Source organism: Harpia harpyja, chromosome Z, assembly GCF_026419915.1.
Source record: "Harpia harpyja isolate bHarHar1 chromosome Z, bHarHar1 primary haplotype, whole genome shotgun sequence".
Classification (NCBI taxonomy): Eukaryota; Metazoa; Chordata; class Aves; order Accipitriformes; family Accipitridae; genus Harpia; species Harpia harpyja.
Window position 1 is genome coordinate 8,314,499 of NC_068969.1, and position 21,709 is coordinate 8,336,207.

General features: G+C 69.4%; 1 protein-coding gene across 1 annotated transcript; it reads left to right on the forward strand.

Annotated features, from left to right (window-relative positions):
* The first annotated feature begins 13,788 nt into the window (after positions 1–13,788).
* LOC128137807 (semaphorin-3B-like) lies at positions 13,789–21,193 on the forward strand. Its single transcript, XM_052779004.1, is given in 21 exon segments — positions 13,789–13,862; positions 15,772–15,905; positions 16,907–17,064; positions 17,142–17,204; positions 17,293–17,412; positions 17,494–17,587; positions 17,742–17,797; positions 18,117–18,263; positions 18,359–18,451; positions 18,453–18,474; positions 18,563–18,632; positions 18,724–18,745; positions 18,748–18,870; positions 18,976–19,128; positions 19,131–19,197; positions 19,287–19,378; positions 19,549–19,590; positions 19,698–19,855; positions 19,968–20,023; positions 20,100–20,239; positions 20,329–21,193. Coding segments are annotated over 20 exon segments (2,223 nt in total). The 5' UTR covers positions 13,789–13,862; positions 15,772–15,799; the 3' UTR covers positions 20,770–21,193.
* The last annotated feature ends 516 nt before the right edge of the window (positions 21,194–21,709 follow it).

Sequence of the window (21,709 nt, forward strand, 5' to 3'; positions counted from 1 at the left end):
GTCAGGGGCAGCGCCGGGGAGTGACCGGCCGCGGGGCGGGGGGGGGAGCGCACCCGGCCCCGGCCCCGGCCCCGCCTCGCCCGCCGCCCCATCGGCTATCGCCGCCCCACCGGACCTTGGTGCCTCACCGGGCATGGCCATCCCCCGGGCATCACCCACCCACCGGGCATCAGTGCCCCACCGGGCATCGGTACCTAACCAAGCATCCCCACCCCACTGGGCATGGCCACCCCACCCGGCACCGGTGCCCCACCGGGCATCACCACCCCGGTGGCCATCGCTACCCCACCAGGTATTGACGCCCCACCGGGTATCCCTACCCCGAGCACCCGGGGGCTGCTGTGGGAGGCCAGCAGCTGGCTCTCGAAGCGACAGGGCTGTTGCAGTTGCTCTAACCTAACCTGAAGGGCTAAATCCAGCATGCATTGAGTGCGGGTGCTGGGTTTTCTCCCCTCATAGGGAGGGGCAGAGTCGCCCAACAGCTGGGGAAGGTCCTCCCCAGCACCCCCTGCAGCCAGGTTCTCCCCCCGGCCTGGGAAGCTCTAGCCGTTCCCACGTTAAGCCAGCCCAGCTGGCTGCCCCGTTCGAGGTGCCTGCTGCCCCCGCACCTCAGAACACTGGGAGCAAACAATCCGTGTGGGATCATCCCAACGTGACCCAGAGTGAGGGGGATAGTCTGGTCCCCTCCTCCAGTCTCCATCAAACTTCCCCACTTGAGCTAAAACACCTCTTCTTTCATGGAGACACTATTTTGAGGTCTATCCCCAAGGAAGTGCCCCAAAGAGGAAATTTCTTCTCCCAAGAGCATCCCATGTGCTGCAGGGAGAGCCAGGAGCTCCTGGCCAGCCACCAGCTGTGTCCCTGTAGGTTCCCTGCCCCTTCCCAAGGGCTGTCACCTCCACACTGCCTCCTGCTCCTCTGCCCTGCCTGGCTTTTACCTTAGAGGAAAATCTTTGGGGTCCACACTGCAGCGAGGATGGGGCTTGGTACACCCACCTCCCCATGCAGAGCAGCGAGCCCTGCACAGCCGCCGCACATTGGCAGGACAGCTCCATGCGTTGCTGGGAGGCTTTATTTGTGTTACGCATATCTTTCATAAATCCTTGGGAAGCCTCCGGCGGCCTGGGATGTCCACTGGCCAGCAGCAAGCATCGCCATCAGGCTGGGAGGAGGAAAACCTCCCCTCGCCCCACTGGCAGCAACGGCACCCTCTCGCTCAGCCGTTGCGGGACGTTAAATATTCAGCAGCAGCTCTGCCCTCGCGCTCCTGGCAATCCCGCGGCTCCTGTTACTGCTGCTCTCCTTTGGTCAGAGACATCCATTAACTAATTTCTAATAACAGCAGCATGCGTAAGTGCTGAACCAGCGCTGGCTGGCATGCCGGGGGACCGGAGGCAGCTAGGTTTGGCAGGGTGGCAAGGGGGGAGTCGGAGGCACCCAGAGCCATGGACATGGCTGGTTTCAAGCCATCCGCTTAACCCTTCCCCTGCCCCAGCAAAGGCGGGTGCCAGCCACGTGGCACCGGTGCGGAGACGCCCCAGGGACAGGCGGCAACGCACCTCGCTGGGGTTTGTAAAAGGAGGCCAAGAGCTGCCGCCCTGTAAGCAAACACGGTCCAGGCAGCTGGGGATGGGGACAGGCAGCACGGCCCCACGGCATGGGGTGCAGTGCCTGCTGGCAGGGTGGGCATGCTGGGGGGCCAGGGTGTGGGCAGTGACTCAGAGCCTGCCTGCTCCTTCCCAGCCTCCAAATGCCGCCCTTCCCCTTCTCCTGTTGGCACAAATGAAGCCATGCCCCCTTTTCATCATCCTGTCTCTTGCCCAGCGTGTGACAACCCTCTCCATCGTTTCCCCCTTTTCAGCTGAGCAGAGCAGATGCCCACGCCATCCCCACCATGCCCAGCTGAAGCTTTGCAGAAAATCAAAGCAGTGAGGAGGAGGAAAATAGAGCGAAGACATCCCTAAACCTCCCAGAGCCTGTCCCAGAGGGTCCCCCACACCCTGCAGCCAGCACATGGCGGCTCCAGCCTCGTACAGCCGGGCTGCCCATGCAGGGGGGAGCCGACATGAGGACGGGTCCCCTCGCCACAGCCAGGGGCTGCCTGGGAGAGAGCCTGGCTACAACCCTCCTCTCAGCCCCCCAAGGACCCCGGCTGACAGTGCTTCCCCCGCACAGCTCTGGTGGTGTCAGGCCTGTGCCTGGGCTCCAGCAGATTGCGAAACTGCAGCCGTGTGGTTTTCTCCAGCCGGCTGGAAAGTTTGACGCCGGATTCCCGTATGTGAGGAGCCTTTGGGGGAGTGCGGCACGGCGCGTCCCGCCGGCAGCATCCTGCCTCGCCGGTGGTGAGGAGCTACGCGCTGTGCCTTCTGTGCCGCGCCACAGCCCTCACCTGCAGCCCACCCCCGTGCGGTTTGCTTTCTCACCAATTCCCCAGCCAAAAGCTGCCCTATTTTTTATCCTTCAGCCACACTCGGAGATGGAGCAGATTAAAGTGAACCCATAAAACCCCTTGGCCTCAAGAGCATCCCGGCGTGGGACGAGGGCAGCCAGGACCCGGCCATGAAGGAGTGGGTGCCATGCATGGCCAGGGCGTGCTCTCCTTGTCATGCTTGGATTCCTCGCCCGGCCTCTGCGCCTGCTGCCTGCCACTGCCCGCTGTTCCCAGGGCTGAGATGGGAGATGGCAGGAAGATATGGTGGAGATAACAGTTAGATCTGCAGCCCAAGCAGTGTCCCCCCCTGCCACCACTGTGGCCTCTCAAGCAAGAAGCCTCCCGGAGCTTGTCCTTGCCAGGAACGTGCCAGCGGGTGCCTCTGATGCGCAGACACGGCCCCAGCACCCCCCTCAGCAGCTCTGAGACCCCCGCTGCCCCCCCAGACCCCACTGCCAGCACTGTGCCAGCACTGGGGAGCAAGTGAAAGGGACTGGGAAAGCCGGCGGGGGGCAGCTCGTGGCCCCCTCCCTCGCCCTTGACGGCCGGCTCCCTCGCGGCGCACTCTGTCATGTGGCAGGGCACAACAACAACAAGGACTAATTGGTTAATGTGATTTCAAAACATGATTTGCAATTATAACTTGCCAGAGAGCATTCAATGATCCCGCACATCGGGAGAGTGGGTTTTTCTCCTTCGTTTGTTCCTGGAACCTCGAAACCAATTAACTTTACAGAAGCCAGAAGCAAAGCGCTGCTCAGCAGACCTGAAGGGTGGGTTATCTCTGGGCTCAATCGCTTCCCTGCCAAGCGTGGCACTGGGAACCAAGGACCCGAGGACAAGCCCTGGGGTAACCCTGCCACTTCTCCCTGCACCACTGTGGGGTTTGGAGGGAGGTCCTGGGAACCCCCAGCTCCCGCAGCCCCTGCCGGGATGCCGGTCCCACACAGGCTCCTCTAGCTTCCAGCCATCAAGCACCACGGTTGCTTGGAAGCGCTTCAGGGCGGGTGGATGCCCTGAGCCTTAAGAGATGGGGACAAACTGTTCCTCTTGGCATAGGGCGACCATCCCCTCTGTCACCTGTCACCTCCGGAGGTGCCTGCAGCAGCCCACTCATCTCTGCCACCCAGGCAGGGCAGCCGTGTCCCCGCTGGCCCCGCTGGCCAGGGCCAGGGGCTTTGCTTCTGTGGGCTTGCCATCCTGCAGCAAGGGCTTAAATGCCTTTAAGGCAATTAAGCAAGGAATTAGCAAGGTCTTTAATGCCTTTAAATGCAACTTAAATGCCTTTAAAGCCAAACGAGCCCAAGTGGCTGTGATGCTTTCGAAACATTCAGCACCCAGTGCCCCGCTCCAGGGCAGCTTCTCTGAGTCTTGGCCCATTTCCCCAGTGTCCCTGGTTGCTGGGCTCCATTGCTCCCCACATCCCACTGGAAAGCTGGCCATGGGGCCGGCAGCATTTTCCTTTGAGCGGGCAAAGAGGGGCTGGGTACCAGCTGCTGGAGGGATGGTCTGGCAGCTATCCCTCGGGACGATGCCAGGGTCCCACTCTGCTGGGGGACCCCTGCTCGCAGGGAGACCTGGAGGACCTGCCAGCCTGCAGGGGATACTCCCACGTGCACGGGACCTGAGGGTCTCCAGGCCGTGAGCTGCCCTCCATCAGCTCCCTGAGCCCTGGGGTCCTCGATCCCACAAGGAGCTCGGCATCCCACGCCACAACCTCCCAGGATCCCTTGGGAAAGGGAGGGAGCACAAGCAGTTCCCAGAGCGTCCAAGGAGATACACGGTGATGCCAGCAGCGCAGGACAGCTGGGCTGGGCTGCCCTATACCCCAAAACCCACCTGGACCGGGCGCAGGGCCAGACCCCCAGCCAAACCTCCCTGGGACGCCAGGTCCAGGGCCGAGCTGCAGCTGGGGTGTGCGGTTAATGTTTAGCGGAGCGGAAGCAGGGCCCTGGTGTGGGGCAGTGGAAGGAAATGTGGGGCATCGTTGAGGGGTCTGCAGTGCCCAGGGGGGGTCTCCCATTCAAACCTGAGATCCCCAGCAAGCCGTTACAAGTGCAGACCTGGCTGGGGGAGCCCCGGGGGGGCCAGGCACGCTGCCCAGGGCCTCAGCAGCAGGGCAGCAGATGGCTGGGGAGCTGGGGATCGGGGAGCAGGGGAGGACCAGGGACGCCTTTCGGCCCACATGACTGTAGCATCCTTGTTTAAAGATATAAATAACTGGGCTGAAAAAAGAGACGCAGCCACAGCCATGTCCCTCCTCTCCCCGGGGGACAGCGGTTGGTCCAGAGCCGACTGAGGAGCAGATACGGCTCATGCGGCCCCAGCGAAGCTGCGGTCTGCTCTGGCTCCCCGTGGAAGGCACCGGCAGGGCTGTGCCAGGCCCCCACCCTCACCGGGGTGACTGGCGGTCCCAGGGCCAGACAGCAGCACAGGGTCCTGCCGGGTGTGATCCGGCCACGAGGAGGAGAGGGGATAAAGGCCTTTTCATGGCCCGCCAGGGAAAAGGATTCAGCGGGAGGAGCACAAAAGGACATGCCGGTGCTCAGGACTGAGGCTGCCATGACCCCAGCACCAGGGTCCCCGAGCTCCACCAGTGGCTGGGGGCAAGCAGGGGGGGGGCAGCTGGGGAGTGCTGGGTGCCAGGGTCCCGGCAGGCACCCCCGGGTCCCCACCAGCATCACCCAGCCTTACGCTTGGGTGGGCCGAGACTGGCGCCGTTTCAGGCTGGGCAGCGCTGGCATGGTGGCCCCCTCCACGGTTGGGAAAGCCCCGGGGCGGCTGCCCCTCTCCCTCCCCTCTGAGCTGGCCGACAATTGGCTGCCCGGGGGACGCCGGCCTTGATCCGCACCACTGGCCGTCCCCACGGCTGAGCAAACAGAGAGGAAAACAGCCCCAGCTGGCCCCCACCACCGCCGGCATGTGGCCAGGCACCCAGCACCACGCAGTACTTCCGGGCCGTGGGACCCCCGCCACTGAGCAGAGCTGGCAGCACCCGCCCTGCCCGGTGCTGCTGGGGGGCTTAACGGTACCGGTTCCCACAGCTGGGCAAGAGCTCTGGGGCTGCAGGGACTGAGCCGGGAGGAGGGAGCCGGAGCCGGCGTAAGCACCCACCGTGCTGGTGGAGGGGCTGCGCCGAGGCAGCCAGCGCAGCGGGGAAAGTGCTGAGGCTCAGCCGGGGCAGCCCCCGTGACCGCTGGCCCTGGGTGCGGGGCAGTCCCTCCTTGCCCAGTCCAGGGGTCAGCTTGCCCAGTTCAGCGCTGTTTGCCGTGGGGCTGGGCCAGTCCCCGGGGGCTGCGGGCCAGCCGGGGCCAGCCGGTTAGCAGCAGGCAGCCAGCATGTGCCAGGGGCACGTGCCACAGCCCTGCCCAGCCGCCCTACACACTCCCCCCACAGCCCGATTCCCTGAAGCCCTTCCCCATCGGCAGAGCACGGCAATTCATGGAAATCGCCCCCAAGCCCCCTTCTCGGAGCTCCCCCGTTGGAGGGGCACCCCACTCCTGCTGGAGGCTGGGGAGATGCCAGAGGCCGGCTCCAGTCCCATTTCTCCCCCGGTGCACCCCGATGCCACCCAAAGCCCCCTGCCACCTGCTCCGCGGCACCTCTGGGACTCCCACCCGGCCTGCGGGGCAGCGGGTCCCACCCGTCACCAACACCAGGCTCGGCTGGCCTAGACGGCCGGGATGAGCACGGGGGATGCCACCAGCAGCGGTGCTCATGGTTGCACCGCGGCCAGGGTAGGGACGGGGGACACAGGCCTCCGGCCGCCCTCCCGGCAGTACAGCTCCGGCTTGCCCTCGGGGAGGATGGGGCGTGGGTGCCAGGGCACAGACAGCTGCTCCAGCTCTGCCGAGAGCGCTGCCCACTGCCCGTCCTGCCGCCGGCAAGGTCAGCGCGCTGCTGTGGCCACAGCCGGCCAGCGCTGACCTTCCCCGCCACCGGCCAGCCGCTCCCGGTTCCCGCCGGCTGAATCACCGGGCACCGCGCTGGTGACCCCGGCACGCCGCCCACGCAGGGACGCCACCATCCCGTGACGGTGTGGGCAGGGGGAGCCTGCCCGCGCCCCCGCGCCCACCCCAGCTCCGCTGCCGGACCAGAGCACGGCTGCCTGCGCCCGTGGCTGGTGACGGCCCTGCCCCGCCATGCCGGTCACGGCTGGCAGAGGGGCAGCAGCCCCGGCCCCACAGCAGCACCCGGCCTGCTGCTTCGCGTCACGGCCGGGCTGCCGCACGTCACCCCCAAGCCGCCCCACGTCAGGCCCAGGCTGCCCCACGTCACGGCCGGCCTGCCGCACGTCACGCTCAGTCCCCGCCCGCCCCGGCCCGGCTCAGCCCCGCCCCGGCCCGGCCGCGCGGGCCCCGACCGCCCTCTGACGGCAACCGGCGGCACGGCCGGGCCTCGGCCTGCGCCCGGCCTGGCCCCGCTGGGGCTCCCCCGGCACCCCCCGCCCCATCACGCTCGTGTGCCCCCCGCCCCTGTCTCCCCAAAAGCCCTCTCTCCCCGCTCGCACCCCAGCACTCTGCCGTGGGGCAGCCCTGGCCCCTCTCGGCCTCTCCCTCGGGAAGGGGTGGCCAGCCGGCCTGCCCGGCACCTCCCCGCTGGGGGTCACCCGCACCCCGGGGCCCCCGGCCACCCGAAAGCTACCCGCGGAGCTCAACATTGCACGGCGCCCTGTGGCTTCGTGTGGCACCACGCGGCGCGGCATGGCACGGTGAGCCGTGCATCCGCACCCCTGTCAGCCCCGGGACACCACGGCCTGCAGCCGCACGGGCAAGAGCCTGGCTCCGCGGTGGCACCGATATCCCGGGCTCTGGGTCCCCCCAGCCCCTCTCCTCCTGCACGGGGCGCAGGCCCTGGGGAGGGAGGTTGGGGCCTGGCACGGCCCCCCACCGCAGCCGGTGCTGGCAGAGCCCACCGGCTCCCCGGCTCCCACCCCGCAGCAGGAGCGGCTCAGCTGGCACAGGCTGCCTGGGCCGGCCAGGTTTGCCTGTCTCCACGGCCAGAGACTCCACAGCCTCTGGGGCAGCCGTGCCAGTGCCTGGCCACCATTGCAGCAGAAAAAACCATTTTCTTGCCTTCAGATGGAATTGCCCGTTTGGGTTTTTTTATTAAATTGGTGCCCGTTGCCTCCCGTGCCGGCAGGCACCGCAGAGCAGAGCCCGGCTCCCTCACCCTCACGCCCTGCCGGCAGGCAGCTGGGTTGAGGCTGGGGCAGGCGTGGGTGGCGGGTCAGCCTCCCTCCTCCGGGGACGGGCTTGTTCCCATCCCAGCCCGGCACGCTGCCTGCTACACTCCTTCCAGCAAGCGCTGAAGTCACCCCAGCGTGCCCGGCCACAGGACAGACCTTTCTTCGCCCTCCTGCCCCAACTGCGCGGCTGCCGCCGGGTTAGAGCCAACGCATCCCCAGCCCCCAGCGTGCCGGGTGGGTGAGAAGAGCCGTGTGGCTCGAACCGCCCTGGCCCGGCCAAGAGCTCGTTACACATTTACCCCGCGTTAATGAGGTGGCACGGGCTGCTCCTGGCCTTCGGACCACAGGGATGCTTCGCAGGCAGCCACCCGGCCCTATGGCCCCAGCGGGGCAGGGCTGTGGGGGTCCCGCGGGGTGAGTCCCCCAGGCATGGGCACTGCGGCGGCAGCCACGTCCCCTTCCTCCTCCTCCAGCCCTGCTGGGCCGGGCTTTGCAGGAGCAGATGAGGCGGGGGGACGGTGACAAGTGCCTTCATCCTGGCACCCCTCCACACAGGGACAGGACCGAGCGGGCAGGGATGGGTTCTTGGGGACGTCGGGATGCTCCGTGGCTGCGATTGGGGACCCAGGGCTCACCCGCACCTCTCCTACCTTCCCAGCACAGGCGGAGGGGGTGGCAAGCACCCCGGGGAGCCCAGGGTCCTGAGGGTCTGTCCCCAGGCGGCCGACCAGGTCGCTGGGTGCACAGGGAGGACACGGGACACAGTTGCCTTTTGTTGGTGCCGGCCCCGGGAGCAGGGACCGGGCCTTCGCGTCTCCTCCCTCCGCCCCCGCCGCTGGTGGGACTGGCGCCCGGCACCGGGGATTTGGGGTTTAAAGAGCAGGCGGCAGCCGCAGCCCCGTCTCACCCTCCAGGCGAGGAGGCAGGCGAGCTCTGGCAGAGCCCACGCACCATAGCAGGTGAGATGGCGGCTGCGGGGCACCGGGCTGCCCCACCGAGGGGGGCCGTGGGGTCGGGTGGCCGGGGCGGTGGAGCTTCCCGGGGGGGATGCCAGGTCCCTGTCTCCCCTCGGTGGGTGCTGGGTGCCGGTGGGCTCAGACACGGTCCCAAGAGGGAAGTGGAGGCATCGCTGGGCACACACCGCCACCTCCTTGTCCCCGTCACCCCACGGCTGAGTGGGGACCCCCAAGCCCTGTCCCAGCCAGGGTGGCCGGGATGAGCACCGCCACACTGAGGGGTTTCCCAAGCGATGCCCCTTTCCCGGGGCGCTGGTTTACGGGAAAGGGGGGTTCACCCGGTGACCTCCCACCCACGGCTCCTGCACCATGCTCACCGGCTCGGCCCTGGGCAGGGCTTGCCCTGGCTGGCACCTGGGCGAGCTCCGAGCCATTTGGGGAAGAAGGGAGCCCGACGCTGGGCACGGGGCTGGGCAGGAGCGGGAGCTGGGCCAGCAGACAAGGCCCTATTGTGCTGTGCCGGGGCCGCCGGCTCGCCCGTCAATAGCCGCATTATGCTCGGTGGCAGCCCCCCCAGCCTTCCCAGCCGCCGCGGCTCTGCGGGAGCACCGTGGGAGGCGATCTGAAGTGGCTGTTGTGTTGGGGGGCCAGGGTGAGAGGAGGAGGGTGGGCAGGGCAGGGTGCCGGGACCCCTCTGCCACCGCCTGGGTGGGTGCTGCTGGGTGCTGTGGCAGTGGGATGCTGTGTTCCCTGATGCCACTGGCTTTGGGGGCAAGGTGCCCTGGACGGGGAGCGAGCAGGTTCGGGGGGCACCTGGGCAGCCCTGTCCCCGCTCCCCTGCCCTTGCCGTCCCGCCAGGCATCGCCTGTGCTCAAGGTGGCCGTGGCTGGGCCACGCTGCTGGGTGCTGCCCTGGGGCAGGGATGAGCAAGTGGGCAGCGAGGGGCTGACATCAGCCCCGGGTGTGGATGCAGATGAAGGGTCCCGCATGCTTCCCAGTGAGACACGCCCCAGCTAAAATTACCGACCCTGTGGCAGGGCCACCAGCCTATTTTTAAAGCCTGGAGGAGCTGGATGCCGCCGGTCGGTGTGGCACAGGGCAGGGCTGGAGGGGCTGGGGCAGGGCAGCAGCCAGGGGGGCTCAGCCAGCATCTCTCCTGCCCTCCCGCTGGGACAGGGAGAGGGCCGGGCCGGTGGCAGAGAGCCTGTGTGCCATGTCTTGCGCCACTGAGGCTCCTGCCCCAAAACTGGGGATGGTTTTGAGGAGCTTGAAGCTCAGTGGTTGTCAGTGCATGGGACGCAGTCCCTCTGCCTGCCCTGGAGCCTGGCTGCTGGCATCCACGAAGCCGAGGGTGGACAGTCACCTCGGGGCAGCAGTATGGGATCCTAGAAGCCCAGGATCCCTCCCTTTCCCAAAAAGCCATTGTGCTGCACTGGGAGGATGGATGATGCCTCCTTCTTCATCACCACCCCAAAGGTTCACCATGCACCCCACAGCTCGGTCCCACAGCAGTGACACACGGTGATGGCACCCCAGACGTGCTCAGGCACTGGGGTGCACCAGCACCCCACGTCCCCTGGGCAGCCTGGCTCAGCCCAGTGCAGGGTGGGGACAATTAAAAAGGGATTAGCTGGGCTACACTGGCATGGTGCTGCCGGGAGCCGGTACCTAATCCTGGCAGGAATGCGCTGGGGCCACGCGGGTCCCTGCTGTGGGGGTCTCGCACCAGCATGCTATGATGGGGGAGTGGATGTAGAGTCGGGGGGGTATATCCATAGACGGGGTGCGAGCCCTGAGCTGGTGTCCCCCCAGGACATCGCCACCATGCCACGCTATGAGGATGCAGCTGGCTCAGGCGCGTTTGCTCGCCATCAGCCAAGCCCTTGGACCAGCACGCTTGGGACCCCATGGGCTCCATCCCCTGCCTCGCACATCCTCCCCTTGCACCAGGGACATGGTGGCCACCCGAGGCCTGATGCCAACCCGTGGCCCAACACCATGTGCCATGGTGACACACAGCCCCTTCCCTGCCCTGGTGCACAGCCGAGCCAGGTGTGCCAGCGAGGAGACACTGGTACACCCATCAAAGTGGCAATGGGAGAGATCCCCGCCGTGTTCATGGCACAGCAGGGCTCACCTCACTCCCCCAGAAAGCCACAGGCTGAGGTAGGGAGTGGAGCTTGGGACGGGGAGCCAGGCTGGCCAGGGATGAAGGAGTCACGCAGGCAGCCAGTGAGGGGCCCTGTGCCGGAAGGATTCCCAAAGGAGTCCTAAAGCCACCTCTTTTGTGTTGTCACAAACCACTGAGGGATTTTTGGGGTGGTGAGACTCAGGGGGTACCAGCTCGAGGAGAGTATCCCCATGCCTGGGCCATGGGTGCAGGCTGGGGTGAGGATGCCGCTGCTCCCTCCTCTCCCCCGGCAAGGCAGCAGTGTCATCAGGAGTGCTGGCAAAGGCTACCCCACTGCACATCTCTTGGCTGGGGAGCAGGGCTGTGCCAAGCCCAGGTGGCATGGGGACACCTGTGGCACCGGTTGGTACAATGCAGTTCACCTTGTTCCCCTGGGTTTTTGGCTCCACCAGGGCGGAGGGATGCTCCCCAGCCCCTAGGGAGATGGGGGGGGGGGGCACTCTGCAGCTGCCTCCCTCTGGGTCACCCCACAGGTCCCCGCAGCATTGCCAGGGCTCTCTCGGCAAGATACCGCTCCCGCTTGGGGTGCAGGATTTGTCCCCATCCTGATGGCTAGTGGATACCCATCCCTCTGTGCGGGCTGTCAAGCAGCCACTGGTCCTGGTCACCCATCTGATGGCCCGGAGGTGCGGGAGCTGTTGGCCGCTGCCTGCTGCCGCGTCACCCCCGGGAGCCCTGCGGAGGTGGAGAGGAGCCGTTTCCTACCACAAACACCGCTGGGGGCTTGGGCGCTGCCAGCAGAGCTACCGATGCTCGCCGGAGCCGGAACCGCCAGGGGAGATTTGGCCGAGGCAGCGATGCCCAGGCGCGGATCCGCCGGCGGCAGGGAAGGGATCAAAGAGGGAAGGTGCCGGCACCTGCTCGCGCTGCCGGCAGCGACACCCCCGCGCTGGCAGGGAGCCAGGCCACCAGCACCCAGCCATGCCACCCTCCGTGGGGCTGGCAGCGAGCATGGCGTTGAGGGCAGGATGCTGGTGGTGATGCCCGTTCCAGCTGGGAAATGTCACTGTGCCAGCGCCCAGTGGCTTCGGCGCTTGCCAGGAACACCCAGCAAGGCGGGAATGGGTGGCCAGCGGCGACGTGGCGCATCCCTCTTGCACCGTTTTTTCCGGGATTGAAGCCCGGCCCTTCTGACGCCTGATGGTTTCTCCAGGCGGAGCTGCTGCCGGCGAGGTCCCTGCAGGGTTCTGGGGCTGGGGTGACAGTGACGCCACCCAGCTGCCTCACCATGTGTGCCGGGAGCGGTGTCAGGTGGAAAGGTCCCAGCTGGGTGGAGGGAGACTGAGGCACAGTGCTGGCACAGCAAAGGAAGGTGCCCATTGTGCAGGGCTGGGCACGGCATCCCCGATCCCACCATCTCAGTCTGCCATCATGGCAGGCTGGGACAGTGGGATCGGGGACGCCGTGCCCAACCCCGTGGGGGCCACCCAGCCCAAAGTCCTCCTGTGGCACCTGGGCAAAGTCTTATGGGAGAGTAACCCTGCCATACCAGTGCCAGCGGCTTCCCTGCCACCCGATCCCGTCCCCTCGCCGTGCCCGTCCCCCTTGCCACCCGTGACTCTGGGCTGGTGCTTGGCACCATGGCACAAATGGGAGGGGAACAAGCGGCAGTGCTGGGGCAGAGCCTGTGGCCAGCCTACCAGCACACCGGCGCACCCAGGCCGGCAGCAGGACGGTTACCGGCAGTGAGACGGAAGGGCATTGCCCGGGCACCCCATCTGGCACGGCTCCTCCTGCCTGCTGCCGGCCTGCCTGCGCCTGCCTGCATAGCTCCTACTGCCTGCTGAACCCACTGCCTGCCTGCACCAGCTGTCCACCTGCACCTGCACCTGACCTGCCTGCACCCGCTGCCGGGCTGCTGGCACCTGCTGCCAGCCTGCGCCTGCTGCCGGCCTGCCTGCACCTGCTGCCGGCCTGCCTGCACTCACTGCCAGCCCACCTGCACCCGCTGCCTGCTGGCACCCGCTGCCTGCCTGCACCCCCCCACCTCCCCAGTCACCCTGCACCTGCCTGCACCCTCCACCTCCCCACTCACGTTGGGCCTGCCTTCCCGGACTCCCACGCCCGCAGGAAGGGACAGCTCGGGGCGCGGGGGGGGGGGACAAGGCAGGGGGGTGTTCCCTAGAGCAGCCCGTGTCCCCCCCCCCGGCCCCGAGCCCTGCCCGCCGAGGCACGCGTGGCCCCGCTGCCGGCACCGCTCGGCACTTGCTATTCTTGGCAGCGGCGGCTGGAAAATGGGAGGCAGCGGAGGAATTTTGTTTGCTCCGGGCTGGGCCTGGGCCAGACATCTGGGCTGCAGCTGAGCAGGGCGCAGCACCGGCCCCCCGCCGCCCCCGGCACGGCCCCCGGTGCCCCCCGGCATTGGCCCAGCACACCCCTGCACAGCCCTCAGCACCCCACGCCCGGGCTGGCAGCACCCGGCCGGCAACTGCCTGCCCCGGGGACGAGGTGACCCTGCCACTCGTGTGCTGAGCCGCTCGTGTGCTGAGCGTGGCACGCTCAGCTCTGCCCTGGGGGCAGTGCGTGTCACTGCAGGTGTCACCGTGGGCCACGTGGGGTGGCAGCGTGGCTGTGTGTGTGTGTGTGTGTGCGCGTGAGTGTGAGTGTGCGTGAGTGTGCGTGTGTGTGAGTGAGTGTGCGTGCAGGTGTAAGCATGCCTGGGTGATTTTGCACGCATGGGCTTGTGTGCAAGTGTGAGTGGGTGTGTTTTGCACGTGTGTGCCTGAGTGTGCCCGCGTGTTTCTGCACGTGTGTGTTTTTGCGCCCGTCTGCTTGCACGCGTGTGTGAGCGTGCGTGTGTTCGCACACGCGTGTGAGTGTCCGTGAGCGCGTGCTTGCACGGGTGTGTGCGAGGGTGCCCGGGTGCTTGTGCACGCGCCTGTTTGCACGTGCGTATCCGTTTGCACGCGAGCGTGCGTGGGCACGCGTGTTCGCACGTGCGTGTGCGTGTGCGCGTGCCCCCCGGCCCGGGCCGCGCCCCCGCCGCCCCCCCCCCCGCCCCGCCCCGCCCCGCCCCGCCGGGGCCGCCCCGCTCCCTCCCGGCGGACGCGGAGGGCGGGGCCGGGCCGGGCCGGGACGAGCCGAGCTGGGACCCAGGTGGGTGCCCGGGGGCCGGGCAGGGTGCGGGGGCTGCCGGGGTCGGGGGGGTCCCGGGGTTGGTACGAGGGGGGTGTCCCGGTCCGGGGTCTCTGCGCTGCCGTCGGGGGTCTGCCCGGGCTGGCACCGGGAGGCCGAGGGCTGGGTCTGCCCGGGCTGGCACCGGGGGTCTCGGGGGCCTGGCTCCGTGCCGGGGCTGGCACCGGGGGGGGGCTGGGGGCTGGGTCCGTGCCGGCGCTGGCACCGGGGGGCTGCGCGGGGTTGGCACCGGGGGTCTCGGGGGCTGGATCTGCCAGTGCTGGCACCGGGGGTCTCCGGCGCTGCCGCCGCTGCTCGACCCACCCGCCCGCCCAGCCTGCCCAGCCTGCCCAGCCTGCCCTCCGCACCAGCACCGGGCCGGGGCAGCCGGCGTGCGGGGGCCGTGCCCGGGGGGGCTGCCCTGGCCCCTCGGCGGGCTCTGGCAGGTGCCGGGCAGGCGGGAGGACCCCCGGTGCCCCCGCCAGGGCCCTCGCTGGCCGGCAGCCGGAGGGGCTGGCAGAGCCCGACGGGTCCCCCGCCTCGTCCCGGCGCCTCTGGAAATGCCATTAGCGCCTGCCGCCCTCGCGCCAGGCCGCCGGGCAGCCCAGCCCTGCGGCACTGTGCCCGGCCGGGACCCCTGCCCGCCGCCGGCTGCCTGCTGCTCCCCGTCCGCTGCCTGCCCAGGGCTCGCTCCCCCCCCCCCCCCCGCCAGCCCGGGTGGGGGCTGCCCCCTGCCCGCAGGAGCCCAGGGCAGGCCCCGGCCGGCCGTGCCGGGCAGCGGGCAGACGTGCCCGGATCTGCGCCGGGCGCTGCCACGCACGCGTGTCCCTCTGGCCCGGCACCCGCCGCGGCCCAGCTCACACCCTGCCCGAGCAGGGCGTCAGAACGTGGGGCGGTTGCACCGAGCCCCGGTGCCGCGGTGGGGCTTCGGTCGTCACCGGTGTCCCGGCGAGGCCCCGTTGGCTGTGGTGTGGGTGAAACCCATCGGCCGCGCCAGGGGCCGATGACTGGCCGGGCTTGTGCTCCGCACGTGGCGCGGGGAGGTGCCGGCTGGCACGTCCCGGCAGCCTGCAGCTGCCCGAGGCTGCCGTGGCGTGGCCGGCGGGCGAGGTGGGGAGCTGCGTGTTGGCGCGGTGCTCGCGATAACCGTCGCCTCCCACTCCCCAGGGGAGAGCGTGCCGGTGCCGGAGGAGCTGTTCCCCACCCTGTGGTGGGTGCCCGTGAGGGTGGTGGGCATGCCGGCGTGGGCCCCTCTAGCGGCTGTGGGCACCTGCGGGGCCAGAGTCCCCCCCAAACCCAGCTCCCATTCGCAGGGTGGTACGAGGAGGACCAGGGGCCAAATGGTGGGTGTAGCAGTGGGGGAAACTGAGGCACAGGACCCCATGACTCCCACGACGGCCTGCTTGCCCGCTGCTCAGGAGCCCGCTGCCTGCCCAGGGTGCCTTGTCTGGCTGGCACCACCCTGGTGCTTGCCCTGTCCTTGTCCCCGTCCCCTCAGGACAGCTCTGTGCTTGCAGGCAGCAACGGGCAGAGCCCAGCGTCCTCCTGCCAGCAGGGCTTGGGCAGGCATGGGGAGGGCTGGCTGCTGCTCGGCTGGGCTGCCTCAGTTTCCCCATGGACAGGAGCGGGAGGGCTGCTCCCGGAGCCCCTTAGGTTCGGGGTTGGATTAACGGAGGCTTAAAAACCAGGGAGGGATGCGGCTGGCCTGTGTCCTCCCCCCAATCACCAGGTCAAGCCCAGCAGGGTGGCCTTCTCGTGCCGTGCCGGGGTTGTCCTATGCCGATGCTCGGGGCTCTCCGCATCCCATCGGCAGCGCCGGGGAGGGATCGTGGTCTGGGGGCTGTGGGGAGGGGGCTGTAACCCGAGCTGAGGTCTCGCTTCTCTGCCCCAGCCGCGGGGCCACCAGCCAGGCCCCGGCCATGAGCCGCACGGTGCTCCTGCTCCTGCTCCTGCTCCTGCTCTGCGGCCCTGCCGCCGGCCGCCCCCCGCCCGCTGCCACCCCCCGCCTCAAGCTGGCCTTCCCCGGTGAGCATGGGACACGGGTCGGGGGGGGGACACGTGGGGTCAGGCGTGGGTGCGCCGGTTCCATGTCAGCACCCAGCATCGTCCCGGGGGATGGGAGCATCCTGGGGGGGCAGGAGACAGCATGGCGGGAGGGGTGTGAAATCCCGGCACTGTTGCCTCGTCGGCACCAGTGCCACCCTCTTCACGGGCTGCCAGGCGTTGGCACAGGCTGCAGGGTTGCTTGCCTGATGCCAGCCCCACCAGGGCCACCTGCCTGCCCTTGGGCCTTCACTCTCGGCCCCCAGCATGTGCCGGCTCAGGCATCCGTCCCCCTGCGGGGGCACCGCAGCAGCGCTCACTGCCACGGCTGTGCCGTGCTTGGCGAGGACGGCGTGCCGGCCAGGGAGCCGGTGCTGTGTCCCGGCTGGCCACCCCGTGGGCTCCGGCACGGCACAGGGGGCTTTGTCCGGCGGCGGGGTCCCGGCAAGCATTCTCCTTGCAGCCTGACAAAGGGCTGTTTGTTCCCTCGCGGTGGGATTAGCTCCGCAGGGCAGGGAATGGCCCCTTCTCCCCTGCTGCCTGCCACCAGGGTGGGCAGTACAGGGGTGGGTGCTGGGGGGCGCGGGGAGGGGTGCTGGGCTGGCTCAGGGTTGGGTGCTGGGTGATTTGGGAATGGGTGCTGGGGGGTGTAGGGATGGGCGCCAGGCTGACACAGGGATGGGTGCCGGGTGGTGTATGGGATGGGTGCCGGGCCAACGCAGGGGTGGGTGCTGGGCAGTGCAGGGATGGGTGTCAGGCTGGTGTGGGGATGGGTGCTGGGCCAGCATGGGGTTGGTGAACCCGGTCAAGCCAGTGGGACAGGTTTGGGGGGAGGGGGGTGGCATGGCGGGGGGGGGGGGGGGGGGGGGCCTTGGCCAGACCCAGATCCCCCCGGGGCATGTGTCCGGGTCAGGGGAGCGTGCCAGGCAGCAGCGGGTGCTGTGGCGAGGCCAGGGCTGAGCGGTGTCGGCGGGTCCCGGCAGAGCTGCGGGCTCGCCACGGGCTGCGCCTCTTCGCACTGGAGCGCTCGTGCTGCTACGAGGCCCTGCTGCTGGACGAGGAGCGCGGCCGCCTCTTCGCCGGCGCCCAGAACCACCTCCTCTCCCTGGCCCTGGATGACATCAGCCAGCGGGACAGGAAGGTAATGGGGGGGCCACAGCTGCCGGGCGGCCCCTGGCACACCCCAGGGCTGTGAGCGTCCCCCTCTCCCCCCCGCAGATCTACTGGCCGGCACCGGTGGAGTGGAGGGAGGAGTGCAACTGGGCTGGCAAGGACATCACTGTGAGTGGCGGGGGGGGGTGCTGGGAGGTGCCGGGGGGGGTGTCGGGGGGCCGCCCCAGCACCGCCTCCCTGTGCCCTCCGCCCCCAGGCCGAGTGCATGAACTTCGTGAAGATCCTGCACCCCTACAACCGGACCCACCTGTACGCCTGCGGCACCGGAGCCTTCCACCCTGTCTGCGCCTTCGTGGAGGCTGGCCAGCACGCGGAGGTTGAGCTCCCCTCTGCCAAAGCACTGCTGCGGCCCCCAGCTGCTGCCACCCACCCACCTCCCGTCCTTACCACCCTCCAGGAGCCCATCTTCAAGCTGGACCCCCGGCGCACCGAGGACGGCAAGGGGAAGAGCCCCTATGACCCCCGGCACGCAGCCGCCTCCGTCCTCGTGGGTAAGGGAGAGCCGAGCCTGGCGCTGGGGGCAGTGCAGCAGGGGGTTGCCGGGGGGGTCCCCCGTAACGCTTCCCTCGGTGCCTGCCAGGCGAGGAGGCTCTACTCCGGGGTGGCCACCGATCTGATGGGCCGTGACTTTACCATCTTCCGCAGCCTGGGCCGGCGTCCCTCCATCCGCACTGAGCAGCATGACTCCCGCTGGCTCAACGGTCAGTGCCGGGCAGCGGGAGGGCAGCGGGGCCGCCGGCACCCCCGGCGCGGCATCGCTGCTCCCTGGAGGCATCGGGGCAACGAGTCCTCCAGGCTCAGCCGCACCCTGTCCTCCGCTGCCTGCGGAGGGTGATTTGAGGGGTGCCTGTGCCCCCCGCGCACCCCCAGTGCCTGGTGGGGTCCCACCCTCGCTCTGCCTCTGCCTGCAGCTGGGCAGGGGAGGGGCTGCGCCCCTCCTAGGACCCCGGTGGGTGCCCCAGGGTCCCCGGGGAGCAGAGCTAGCAGAGGCACTGGATGCGGCACCCCCTCTGCCCCCAGAGCCCAAGTTCGTGGCCGTTTTTTGGGTGCCGGAGGAGCGAGGACCCCGACGATGACAAGATCTACTTCTTCTTCCGTGAGACAGCGGTGGAGCGGCAGCAGGGGCTGGGCAAGACCAGCTTTGCCCGCATCGGCCAGATCTGCCGGGTGAGAGCATCTGCAGGCAGGTGGGCTGGGTGGCCGGGGGTGCCCGTGGGTGCCACCCGCCGCTGCTGACGTCGGTACCCTCCCTCTCCCGGCAGAACGACGTGGGTGGGCAGCGCAGCCTGGTGAACAAGTGGACGACCTTCCTGAAGGCTCGGCTCGTCTGCGCTGTGCCGGGACCCGATGGGGCGGGACACCCACTTCGATGAGCTCCGTGAGTGGGGGGGTGGAGGCGGCCCCCCAGGGTGCCCATGGGCAGCCTTGGCACGTCGGGGCAGTGTTGACGCCCTCCTGGCTTGCAGGGGACGTCTTCCTGCTGCAGACAAGGGACAAGCGCAACCCCCTGGTCTACGCTGTCTTCTCCACCTCCAGGTCGAGCCCCCTCCCCCCCGCCCCACCGCCCCACCCCGTGCCCAGCGGTGCCCCCCTCGCCCCTCACATGGCCCCCTCTCTCTCCCACCAGCTCTGTTTTCCAGGGCTCGGGCCCGTCTGCGTCTACACCATGGCCGACATCCGCCGGGCTTTCCTGGGCCCCTTTGCACACAAGGAGGGTCCCAACTACCAGTGGGTGTCGTACCAGGGGCGCGTGCCGTACCCCCGCCCGGGCATGGTACGTGGCACAGGGGCGTCCCGGCTGGTGCTGCCGGGGGGATGCCAGTACCCAGGATGGGGGTTGGGAGCGAGACCCCGTTCAGCCAGCACCACCTCCCCGCAGTGCCCCAGCAAAACCTTCGGCACCTTCGGCTCCACCAAGGACTTCCCAGACGAGGTGATCCAGTTTGCCCGGCACCACCCACTGATGTACAACCCGGTGCTGCCCCACGGCCAGCGCCCCCTCTTCCTGCAAGCCCGCCGTGCCCTACACCTTCACCCCGCATCGCCGTAGACCGCGTCACAGCTGCTGATGGCCACTACGATGTCCTTTTCATCGGCACAGGCACGTGGTGACCCCGGGGCTGGGGCAGGGAGGGAGAGCTGGGGGATGCCGGGGCTGGGACCCCCGGCCTCACCCCTCCTTGCCTGCAGACGTGGGCACGGTGCTGAAGGTGGTCTCGGTGCCCAAGGAGAGCTGGCACCGCATGGAGCCGCTGCTGCTGGAGGAGCTGCAGGTCTTCCAGGTGAGGGGGGGGGCTCCGCACCCCCCCAGTCAGACCTCCCTGGCACCGCCTTGTACTGCCTGTGGTCCGGGTTGTGCCGGGGCACTCCACCTGCCAGCACGTGGGAGCCGGCAGCCTGGATGCCTGGGTTCCCCTGCCTGCCCTAACTCCTGCCTGCACTCTGCCTGCAGGATGCCTCCCCCATCACCAGCCTGCAGCTCTCCTCCAAGCGGGTAAGTAAGGGGGGACCCCGGGTGGGTCCCTGTGTCCAGCCGTGGCTCTGCCTGGCCCCGTGCCGCGGCACCGGGGTGCTCAGCTCCGCTCTCCACCCCACCCCCAGCAACAGCTCTATGCCGGCTCGGCCACGGCACTGGCCCAGCTGCCCCTGCACCGCTGCGGTGCCTACGGCAAAGCCTGTGCCGAATGCTGCCTGGCCCGGGACCCGTACTGTGCCTGGGATGGCACTGCCTGCACCCGCTATGTGCCCAGCACCAAGAGGTAGGTGACGTGCCGGGGCGCGGCGCTGGGGTGGCCGGCCTGCTCTGAGGCCACGGTGAGGGGCACGGGTCGTGCCGCCGCGGCCCCCTGCTGCCCCGCCGCCTTCCCGCAGGCGTTTCCGTCGGCAGGACGTCCGCAACGGTGACCCCAACGTGCTCTGCTCCGAAGGTGAGCCAGGACCCAGCCCGGGGGGCATCAGCCCTGCCGGGGCAGGGCGCTGACGGCCGGGCCGTGTCCCCCCCAGACCCCCGGCGGGGCAGCGTGCCCCAGAAGCAGCTCTACGGGGTGGAGGGCAGCACGGCCTTCCTGGAGTGCGTCCCCAAATCCCTGCAAGCCCGCGTCCTCTGGACGTACCAGCGCACCCCGGATGACCCCCAGCGAGAGGTAGGCTCTCCCCAGGCGGGTGCCACCGGCGGGACCGTGCCGTGCCACGTCCCGCCGAGCCGACCGCCCGTCTCCCGTGGGTGCCGCAGGTGCCGACGGACGAGCGGGTGGTGCGGACGGAGCGGGGCGTCCTGCTGCGCAGCGTGCAGCGCGCCGACGCCGGCCTCTACTTCTGCCACGCCACCGAGCACGGCTTCACCCAGCCCCTGCTGCGGCTCTCCCTGGAGGTGATCGGGGCCCGGCAGGCAGCGGGCAAGGCGCCGGCCGGAGACCCCCAGCTCGCCGCCGGGCCCCCCGGCCGCAAGGTCTGGTACCGGGACTTCCTCCAGCTGGTGGAGCGCCCGCCGCTGGGGGCCGCGGACAGGGGCTGCCAGCGGCTCTGGAGCCGGGGCAGACCCCCGCCGCCCCCCCGCGCCCCCGCCGGAGCCCCCGGCCGCGGGCAGGGCGCGGAGCCCCGCAAAGCCCGCCGCCGGCGCACCCACGAGGGACCGCGGGCCGAGCGGGGCCCCCGCAGCGCGTCCCCCTGGTGACCGCGGGGCCGGCCCCGGGCGCCGGGCTCTGCCGAGGAGCGGGGCCGCGGGCAGGGGGGCTGCGGCTCCGGGGCCAGGAGGGCAGCCGGGCTGACCGCCCCCCCCCGGTGAGGGGCTGCCGGCCGCCCTTGCCGCCGGCTCCAGCGGCGGTGGGGGGACCCAGCCGGTTGCCGGCACCGCAGAGTCACCGACATATTTATTAACGACTGTTACGGATGAATGTAAACCTGCCTCGGCGTACCGGGGCGGTGGGGGGGGGGGGGGGGGGGCGGCAGGGCCGGGCTGTGCCCCTCCCCGGGCATGGCGCCGCGGGGGGGACGGGGCAGCAGGGACGCCGTCGTGTCCCGGGGGGCTGCGGGCGGGAGCGGGACCCTGGAGGGGCAGGACGGGCGCTGGCGGGACGCGGGGCCCCCGGCAGGAGGAGGGGTGCCCGGGGCGAGGAGATGGGGGGGGCACGGAGGCGGTGCCCAGCGCCCCGGGTGCAGCGCAGCGGCGCGGGGGGGAGGGGGGGGGGGGGCTTGTACTAATTGAGCACAATAAAGCAGAGAGGATTCAGCCCAGGGTCCCGTGTCTGCCCCAGAGCCCCTTCTGAGGGGGGGCTCATCCCCCCCTCCTCCAGAAGACCTCCGGCGCCTGGGGCTCGGTCTGCAGCAGCAGCAGGGTGCTGTAGGAGATGCCGTGGGTGGCCGGGGTCTCGCCGTCCTGCAGGAGGAGGGTGCTCCTGCCCGGTCCTGCTGTGCCAGACGCAGGAGTACTCGGGGGGGGGGGGGGCGGGCACCCGGTGCCCTACAGCAGGGACCCCTGCTAGCACCCTGAGCCAAGAGGGTCGGGGTGCTCGGCAGCACCTGGGGGGTGGGGGCAAGCGCCGCAGGGGACACTGCCAGGGTCGATGGGGTTCCCCCCCCCCAGGCTTCCGCCGCGCCGTGCTTTCGTTTCTGGA